Source organism: Lutjanus erythropterus, chromosome 9 (assembly GCF_056507025.1).
Source record: "Lutjanus erythropterus isolate fLutEry1 chromosome 9, fLutEry1.hap2, whole genome shotgun sequence".
Taxonomy (NCBI): Eukaryota; Metazoa; Chordata; class Actinopteri; order Lutjaniformes; family Lutjanidae; genus Lutjanus; species Lutjanus erythropterus.
The window spans coordinates 33,777,740-33,788,027 of record NC_139325.1 but is presented as its reverse complement, the minus strand read 5'-3'; the positions used below and the strand labels follow the sequence as shown (position 1 = coordinate 33,788,027).

Below are 10,288 nucleotides of genomic sequence, written 5' to 3'. Positions count from 1 at the left end.
AAAGACCATGACCCTTCACTTTCAGACCCTTCCTCTGCCTCTCCATCTCCTCAGCAGAAGTCAGAGTTGAATCTCGGTCACTGGACGTGAACACATGATCGTTACGCATGTGCAGAGGAGGCGTCTTCAGTCTGTTTGAATCCATTTATGCAGTCGAGTTGTTGCTTAGTCAGCTTATATAAGAATTACTAATTCTAACTTGTGTGTTCCCAAACTTTTTGATGTCAAAGACCCCCACAGCAGATACACATTAGACCACAAGCCCCTAATTTGAGAGGATTTTGTCTCAAGTAATCCCCTCTGAGTTTTTTTTTTGTTTTCTTTTAATTTTTAGATTTAAAGATAAATAAAATCTGCAACATAACATTTTAATTGTAATTTCGCAGTAATTTTGCTACAACATAATGCTAATGTTATGTCACTGCAATGTAAAGTTTCAAGTGTAATGTTGCAGTAACGTTGCTGCAACATAATGCGGCTGCAATGTGACATTTTAAGTCTAATGCTGCAGTAACATTGCTGCAAAGTAACATTTTAAGTGTAATATTACATTGCTGCAATGTAATGTTGCAGTAACATTGTGACAGCATTACACTTAAAACATGCTGCAGCAACGTTACTGCAACATTACACTTGAAACTTTACATTGCAGTGACATAACATTAGCATGCAATGTTGCTGCAGCATTACACTTGAACATTCTGTTGCAGCAATGTTACTGCAGTATCACATTGCAGTGACGTTGCTGCAGCATTACACCTAAAAAGCCTGCGACAGCAGTGACATTACTGCAACATTTTCCCTTAAATTGTTACATTGTAGCGATGTTATTGTAGCATTACGTTTGCGTAACGTTACTGAAGCTTTGTGTTGCAGCAACGTTACTGCAGCAACATTATTGCGATGTAACGTTTTGAGTGTAGTGATGTAGTAATGTCGCAGCCAAGTAACGCTGCAGTAACATTGCTCTAACATAACAAACACATACTGTAGGGAATCTATCATTTTAAGTTGCTTTCAATCCAACTCTATTCCTTCCTTTGTTCTAACAACTTCCAAAAAAATCTGAGTTCCTCCTTTTGCTGAGGACCCCCTACAACCCACTCAAGGACCCCTGTTGGTCCCAGGACCCCAGTTTGAGAACCACTGCTCCAACTAACAGAATCTGAATGCTAAAAAAAAAACCATGTAATTGAAAGACAGTTTCCTTCGTCAGAATAAAAGCGCAGCACTCTGTAATGTGTTGCTGCTGTCTTCTCTTTTATTCATTGTACACAGAAGATGTCAGTTTTCCAAGTTTATTTTGACTTTTCTGTCTGGAAAAAGCATTGGCATTTGAAAGGAGAGTACCTCTTAGGATAATATTAAATGTTAAATCTGGATAATTAGTCTGCCAAATCAAACCAGGAGGTTTATTCCTGTTGGAAAAATTCCCCCTGGCTGCACACTGGGCTTCACCAGCGGACAGTACCGACAGTGAATTGAAACCTTATCCATGCCACGGCCTCTTGTCACCGCAGCAGACCATGAACCCGCAATACATCACATATTTAACTGGGCCAAATATTCACTAGCTCGTGTGTTTTTTACGCCGGCAGATCATGTGGTCAAACATGTTTTGCAGCAGGCAAGCAGACATGTCGCTCTGCACCAGAACTGGTCAGTGCTGGTGTGTTTTATGGCTGCAGTCCAGTTGTCCGGGCATAGCTGAACTACCACAACCCCGAGAGCATGCCTGGCCTCTGCTTTGCAGCTTAAGGTCAAAGAGGGGAAGTAAAGGTCAGGCTAAGATTAGACGCTGGCTGAATGGCCAGCACTTGGTCCATGTTGTACTGTAAATGCTGTCTCATACAGATCTCCACATTACAGCCAAAACTCTACCCACTGTAGGGAGGGATGTGAGCTGCCATGGAATAAAATATCTGAGAATTATTATTCTAGTTCAGTGGAAAGGTCACTATAAGATTACAAGAAAATCTGTAATAATTATACTGTTTTTCATTTCTGTAAATTATGTTATTCGCAAAATGCAAGTCATATTCTTGTTTATCAGAAAGCGAGTAAAAACAAAAATGTATGGATTCCAGTTTGGGGATCTATGCAAACATACCACACATGCAAAATGGCCTTAACTACATTTATACAACTTGTGTCCTGTACTTAAGTCCAGTTCAAAGTCCAGAGGGCAACTCTGTGTGATGAGGGACAGATAAACACACGATGGAGTGAGACTGCCATCTAGTGTCGTGATAGAGACGGGATGTCATGGAAAAAAAAAAAAGTGAGAAAACAACTTCCCTGTTATTTCTGCTCATTTTGTTGACTTTTCACTTCCCTATCAGTGATGTTGAGTCCAAGTTGATTCATAACCACCAAGTGTCACATCGACAAGCTGGATAGATCATAACTTTGCAGGTCAGAGGCCTGAACAGAAAACAGTTCAGGACCCAGTTCTGGATTTTAAAAACTCCACAGCTGTCGACAGATTTATCAACCTCTAGTTAATGTAAGGAAAAAGCAACTGTGGACTAATGCATGATGGAAAGCAATCATTTGAATAGAGTACTGATTAAATGTTTACTCTGAAATTAATTAAATGACTGGACTAATTATTAAGCATTAAAGCCAAAGCTCAGTGTTATATTTTTTTTAATCAGTATTTCCATTTCATATTTTCTACAATTTTGTATTTACATTAATGTTGATATTCACATATAACATTCTATAGAACACAATTAATTTATTAAATATTGTTTGTTTATAACTCAGTCTGTTCAATATAAGCCTACTTATTCTTAGACCAACAGATGGAGCAAACTGGTTTAGTGGAGGGAGGGTGGAAGCACTGGGTCTGGTTGGACGGCCTCTTAGCAAAGTTTTGCTTTGGGCTCCAGGGAGGTCAGGACCGGTTTTGCACCTCAAGGTCCATCTAGAAGCTGTTCTGGAGCTTTCAGTCTTATCGCATGACGTTCATCTGCAGATAGAGTGCAAAAATGTCACGACTTGTAGATTCAGTTTTGTTCTAATAATAATACATTTTATTTGTGCAGTGCTTTAAAACATACTCATATATTCTTTACATGGTAGAAATGGAAAAAAGAGAGCCGTGAGGAGGTTGATGTCAGCGGATCTGAGGTTGCAGGTAGGAGTATGTTGGTGCAGAAGGTCAGTCAGGTAGGAGAGGGCTAGGTTGTGGACGGCTTTGTAGGTGATGAGGAGAATTTTGAACTGGATTATTTGTTGAATGGGGAGCCAGTGGAGGTTTTGAAGTACTGGGGTGATGTGATCTCTGCGGGAGTGGGTGAGCAGCTTAGTTTTGGATGTGCTGGAGTCTTTCGAGGATTTTGGTGGTTGTGTCGTACCGAACGGCACGAGGTGATGAAGGGTTTCAGCAGCTGAGAGGGAGAGGAAGGGGCAAAGATGAGCAATGGTTTTAAGATGAAAGAAGGCATTTTTCGTAATGTGGTTGATGTGGCGTTCAAAGGACAGGGTCTGATCAAAGAGGACACCAAGGTTGCGGAGGTGTGTGGAAGCAGGAACAGTGGAACCACTGATGCAGAGGGAGAAATTGTGGAAATAATGAGAAAGTATACTTGCATCCATAGTATGCATAGAGCCAGTTTGTGTCAGTGGAGCGAGTGGCAGCGGTAATGGATTTGATGGAGACGTAGAACTCAGTATCATCAGCATAACAGTTAAAATGGAAGCCAAGGGAAAGCATGTAGAGGACCGGTGACAGTCAGAGAGGTATGATTTGAACCAGGAGAGGACAGTGGCAGTGACACAGAGGGAGCGAGACGGGAGGATGGCGTGACTGATGGCATCGAAGGTGCCGCTGACATCAATTAAGATGAGACTGTTGAGGCAGTGGGTATCAGAGGCAGAGAGGAGGTCGTTTGTGACTTTGATTAAGGCGGTGTCTGTTCTGTGTTGGGATGTTAAACCGGAGTGAAATAGTTTGTTCGAGTCCAGGTACAATTTGAGCTGGGAGGTCATGGTACATACCAAGATTTTAGATAGAAAGGGGAGATTGGTCTGTAACTTGGCTTTTTGAAGACACCTCTGAGACCTAATACTGATTACGGTATGAACAGTTATGAAATGGACCTCGAGTACACATCTGTTTCCAAGGTTGACAGAACTGTGGAAGTCAACTTTTAGCTCTTAAAGGCCTGGAAAACTCTTCTCAGTCAGCTTCTTATTATGAGCACTGATGTTCTACATGAACATACGATGTCTAACAAAGTTTAAACAGGTTTTTTTTTATTCACATTAGATTTTGGAGTTTGAGGTGGGCGGGACAGTTAGCAGACAGTGATGTCATGCACTTCAGTGGCGTGCACTAATCAGGATTTAGCAACATCTAAATTAAATCCTCTTAGTGCAACTTTCATTTAAAGTGCTCACAAATGTACCTTGAGGTGAGAACATTTGTGTTTTAGATCTTTGCGTATTGCCTCCAAGTTTGCAAGAATTGAGGTCTTGTTGTCAAACTAGGCATATTGCCGGTACAAAGATTGCCAAATGCACGATTTATGATATTTCAATATACATATTTTTTTAAATATTAGGTATGAGATTCTCTGACAAATATGTCAAGTTATTTATTTCCATTTCCCTGAACAACATGTCAGTATTTTTGCCTTAGGAACTTGGCTGTTGAGCCAGAATGAAATGAGTTTTGGACGCAGCAGAGGGTCTTCTCTTCATACATTCAGTTATTAAAATTGGCCACCCGTACTCCAGAACGATGTGGGAAGAAATGTAACTTCCTCCAACAGCTATTGGAAGATTTAATAAAGGATCAAGAGTTAAAACAGATCTGTGGAGCTCCATTTTGAAGGACATATTGAGATGATGCAAGCAACCAGAGAGTCAACAAACTGGGATTCACGTTTGGGACAGAAATGGATGTTAGATCTAAAACTTACACATATCTATGAGCAAAAACAAACAACACAGCAAATGTCAAATCCATTTATTCATGCAAATCATAAGTAAACATAAAAACAAACAGCAGAAATTACAGGTGCCATCAATTTTTGGATATCCAGGCCCTTCACACCTGATTTACCCACAATCCCCAAGCCACAAAATGTCCAAACACTTAAATTTACTGTACGCAGACAAAGCTAGAAACACATAAAGTGCCAATTTACTTTAAAAAACAAGCCCAACAACCAAAGATGATCATTTGATGTAAACATAGCTCACGTTCTAATATTCAATACATGGAATAACCTACAGCTGCTCTGTTAAAACAGCCACGATAGTGTGAAGCGTCTGATCTATGGTACCTACGCTGGATGAAACCACATTAGCAATGCTGCAAGTTTACACCATACTACATGTAGTGTACACGCAACTGCATGTCAACGCCTTTGCATGTGTGTTTTTCACCTTTAATGCTCTAAGAAGGATGTCAACAGTCTTTATTTCCTCTCCACTAACAGCCCAGTCCGCTCATGGAGCCGATCCGGTCCAGTTTCAGCCCAAAGCATCCTCGGTTCCATCCCCTCCGTGACCTGTCTGGCTCTGCTCTCTTCTGATTGGCCAGGGCACCCTTCAGCAGGCGCAGCCAGGGGGTCTCGGCCTGCGTTTGTGCGTCGGCCCATTTTGGGTACTCGGCCGCTTTGACCCCCGAGGAGGAGAAGGTGGACTGCTCCTCTGGCTGGCTGTTCAACAGGTTCTCCAGGTCGTCCAGGGTCAATAGGTCATTGTAGCGCTCCAGAAACTGCTCCATGAACTGCAGGAGCGGAAAAAAAAAAAAAAGATTCAATTTAATTGTCAGGGAGTGTACGAGGGAGAATAATTCAATCAGTGATACATTTCATTACTCCTGCTCTCCCTCCCCTCCTTCTGCACTATTCTCCTATACCCTCAATCCACTCTGAATCCTCCTCAATCCACTTTTTTTCTTCCTTTTCAAGCCCCCCTGCTCCACTTCACCTAGCTCACTCGCTCCCTCCCCCCGTACCTACCTGCGCGGCATCAGGAGAAGGGTGCAGAGCGCGAGCCTCCGTGATCTCCAGGGGTGTCAGGAGGAGCAGAGTGGCACAGAGCAGCACAGGACACAGCATGGCAGCAGAGATGGTGGACAGACAGACGGAAGAAACTGGAGCAGGAGGACTGAAAATACACTGGCTGCAAACACACACACAGAAAATTTAAATTACCTCTGTGAAAACACTAAAACACTGCACATACAGACTGTAAATATAAAGTAATGGTTCTAAAATGTCTGACAGAAAATTATGTGAGAGTTCTTGATTTCTGTAAATACACCAGAATTAGTCAAAAGGCTAGTTTTCATCCATAGCCCCTGATCAGATGTAAAATTGGCAACTTAAAACAAATATAAATTAATAATTTTAATAGTCAAATATATGTTTAAATAATCTTCAGTCTGTGTCTTTGGTATTTTAAAGATATTCAAAATAATCATTCATTTTAATTTATTCGGATGTTTAACAGGGACCATACAAAAGCACCTTGTTACATACAGATGAGCAATGCAACATGTATTTAGAGGATTTAGCCGGAGCCAATCTGCAGCCCCCGTTCCTGGTCAGGCTTTTAAATCTAGAGTAAAAATAGCCAAACACAATCAGGATTAATTTATTACATATTAGCAAATTAGAAGGAGGAGAAGGAAAACTTTGTGCTGTGACAGAAAAGTAGAGAAAAAGTATAAATTAAGTCAAATCCCTTGCAAAAAAATTCAGTGAAAAAATATTTTATTTATTAATATTCAATAACACATTTCCTTATAGTGACTTTCAAATATTTAATGCACACATTATCTGTTTGTCTGAAAGGCATCTTATTAAAATTTGTAACAAACAGGGAAAATAAAGTCACAGTGAAAATGATGTACAGTTAAAGGAGTGATATTTCCATTACCATTGTGTGTGAAAAATAATTCCAAAATGAGAGGATTTCATCATTTCTATGGTAACCTGTCAGTTATATTTATAAGGGCAGAAAGCTTTGTTTTAAGAACTCGCTTTAAAAAGCTCTTTTATTATTCTAATGACACTTTCAGGTTTTAATGGAAAGTAACTGTGGAAACAGGCATTTTCTACCCATGTTTTAATTTGCCTAAAAAATGAGACTGTAAGCAGCTTCATTTGTGCTTGTAACAAAATTTATTTTGATTTGATTCACTGATTGTTCTCTTTGGGAAGCAACTATAAAATAAATAGTGTTACATTAATATGATACTATTTAAAATAAAATGGTAACAGGTACTTATAAAGGTAAGAAAATCAAAACTTTGTGTTAAAACTGTTTAAAAAGCTCATTCATTCTTTTAAAATTGCTTCCAGATGTTGTTGCAGTATGAACTGAGGACGTTTTCTACAATTTTTGTAGCTTTCTTTAAAAACAGACTGCTGCTCCATTTGAGGCTAAAACAACTTTAATTCTAACTGTGATAAGTAACCACTGCTGAAGATAACTATAAAATAGTTTTCCATGAAAATCTAATAATTCAAAATAAATTTGCTGGAGTGCTCACCTGTTGTTGGTTTTCTCTCAGAGCTCTGGGTGTCTTCTGCTCTCACAGACTCTTCTCCATCTCCCTCGCTCTCGGTCTCTCAGCTACCTCTCACTTGTTGGCACCTGCTGGGAGCATCAGTATCTCACTCGGCTAACTCCTCCTACTCCTCGCTCCGCTCTGTGATGGAATTGAAAAGGATGATTTTCCTCCTTTTGCGTCTGTCCTCTTGGCAGGAGCTGAATGTTGGGGCATCAGCTGGGATGCTGCAGAGGTTTTGTAGAGCCAGAGATGCCCCCCCCCCCCCCCCCCCCCCCCCCGCCCCCCCTCCTTCCAATCCCCCACATCTTCCTCCTCCTCCTCCTCCTCATCTTCTTTTCTTTTGGAATGATGTCATAGTCTTGGAAGAGAGTGATTGTCATTGCCAAGGTGACTGTGTGTGTGCCGTGAGCCATACTGATGCCACAGTGCCGCACAAAGCCAAGGTCAGAGGGCAACAGCCAGCCAACGCCTCGCCAACGAGAGCCGCGAGTTATGAAGTGAACTCACTGCAGAGATACACACGTGTTTTGTGTCACGACTTAATCTGAATTATACATCTCCCATGTGGCAACGATGGTCCTCGTGCATATTAGCCTCCCTCTCTCCCCTTTGTCTCCACGGTCTTTCCCAGCATGCTCTGACCTCCCCTCTCTGCTGGGTAAGTTACAGTCTGTCAGTGCCATCTGCTCCCTGTACCCCCCGCCGCCAAATTACAACACTACCAGGAGCTGCACGATCCAACAGACTGAGCTCAAAGTTCAGCAGCCTCTGATTATTTCAAGTAAATAAGCCCCGGCAATTACAAATGTGCGTCAACACACCAAGCATACAATCAGGGAAATTTTTCTCTTTAAGTTAAAGGGACACTTAACACCAAAATTAAAAAAAAAAAAATGCATATATTCCCTTTGGCCAGTAGTGCCATTTATCCATCTAGATTGTTTTGGGGTGAGTTGCAGAGTTTTGGAGACATCAGTTGAATAAATGTCTGCTTTCTATCTAAGATAATGAACTAGATGGCACTCAGTTTATCGCGCTCAAAGTGCCAAAAGAAATAGATTTGGAAAAACTCAACAGCAATTTCTTTCCCCAGAAATCATGACCCAGCTACTCGAGATAATCCACAGACCTCGTGAGCAGTTTCATTTAGGAACTACTTTCTCTCTATCATTGATTCTAACAGAACTACCTTTTTTACACAGTGGAAACTACTGGAACTGCATTCTTTCTGCAGCAAAATCTCGCAGATCTACATTCTGTGGTACAATCTACCGGCACTACTTTTTATGGTGGAACTATTTTCTTTCTACATTAGAATTGAGCAGCAATCCTGCCCCAATTACTCGAGATAATCCACAGACCTTGTTGTGAGCAGTTTCATGCAGGAACTACTTTCCTTCTCCAGTAGAATCTATCAGATTTACTTTTTTCCCCTATGGCAGAATCTACTGGAACTACTCTCTGCAGAACTAGAATCCACCAGAACATTATTCCTGGGGTAGAATCTACTGAAAATACTTTCCATCTGCCAGAACTACTTTCTTTCTGCAGTACAATCTACTGGAACTGGTAGCCTGGTAGCTCAGTTGGTAGAACATTGGCCCCGTGTACTGAGGTTGCGACTCCTCTGCAGCAGCTGTGGGTTCGGCTCCCACCTATGGCCCTTTGCTGCTTGTCATTCCCCGACTCTCTGCCCTTTCCTGTCATACTGCCAGCTGTACTATAGACACAGAAGCCCCCCCCCACCCCCCCCCCAAAAAAAAAAAAATATATATATATAAAAAAAGAATCTACTGAAAACACCATCTTTCTACAGTAGAAACTACCAGAACTACTTTCTTTCTAAGGTAGAACGACTTTCTTTCTGCTGTAGAATCTAAGAAATCACGACCTGGTTACTGTTGTGAGCAGTTTCATGCAGAAACTACTTTCTCCCTGCAGTAGAATCTACCATAGTTACTTAATAAGGTCTGTTTTGGAGATACCGAGATACCTGCCTAATTTCCATTATAATGGGACTAAATAGTATTTTGGCTTGTGGTACTCAAAGTGACAAAAAGTACATTTGGAAAACTCAAAGTTCCAGATTTTCCAGAAATCCATAAACCTTGTTGTGAGCACTTTCATACATTTCCTACATTAGAATCTACCAGAACTACTTTCTCTCTGTGGTAGAATGTAATGGAATTACTTTCCTGCATGAAACGGCTCACATGGTCCGTAGGTCTGCGAGTCATCTTGAGTAACCAGGTCATGATTTCTGTAGTTTTTCAAATGAATTTCTTTTGGCACTTTGAACCTCACAAGCTGAGTGCCATCTAGTCTCATTATATTCAAGAGAAGGCAGACATCTCTATACCTGATATCTCCAAAACTCCGCAACCCACAGCAAAACAATCTAGATGGATAACTGGCACTACAGAGAGGAAAATTATGCAGTTTTTATTTTTTGGCTGAACTGTCCCTTTAAGGCAGCTTGTGTGAGCAAAATGTGTTTCATACCGAGCACAAAAACACAGAATTCATCTTTTTTAGAGCACTAAATAAAGTTATAAACAGAGCAAATTTACTCATGTTTGCGCACCAAGCACCCACTGAATCCATTTAACTCAAATTTGTCCACAGATAAAACCAAAGTGCTGCTGCAATCGTACAGTTAGCCTGTTGTTGGCAAGTGTCTTTACATAACATATCAATCACACATACAGAAATGCACCCCTCTCATCTTTTTCGGAGAGGACAACGTGT

The 10,288-nt window shown here is 41.0% G+C and overlaps 1 protein-coding gene across 3 annotated transcripts; it reads right to left on the bottom strand.

The window, feature by feature from the left end:
- Window positions 1-4,963: 4,963 nt before the first annotated feature.
- Window positions 4,964-7,781, bottom strand: nppcl (natriuretic peptide C-like). 3 transcript variants are annotated; one of them, XM_084725758.1, is made up of 4 exons: window positions 7,520-7,781; window positions 6,492-6,582; window positions 5,982-6,144; window positions 4,964-5,746 (listed from the first exon to the last, which is right to left on the bottom strand). In XM_084725758.1, exons 3-4 carry the CDS (start codon window positions 6,078-6,080, stop codon window positions 5,447-5,449), a joined length of 399 nt encoding a protein of 132 aa, XP_084581884.1. In that variant the 5' UTR covers window positions 6,081-6,144; window positions 6,492-6,582; window positions 7,520-7,781; the 3' UTR covers window positions 4,964-5,446. The 3 variants fall into 3 exon arrangements, with proteins under 3 accessions (XP_084581884.1, XP_084581883.1, XP_084581882.1); XM_084725757.1 differs by having other exon boundaries at window positions 6,504-6,582; XM_084725756.1 differs by lacking the exon at window positions 6,492-6,582.
- Between the last annotated feature and the right edge of the window lie 2,507 nt (window positions 7,782-10,288).

Coding starts and splice junctions, on each gene's coding strand:
- nppcl (XM_084725758.1), bottom strand. CDS start 6,080: ATGCTGTGTCCTGTGCTGCTCTGTGCCACTCTGCTCCTCCTGACACCC. Junction 5,747..5,981: donor CTTCTCCTGATGCCGCGCAG/GTAGGTACGGGG, acceptor CCGCTCCTGCAG/TTCATGGAGCAGTTTCTGGA.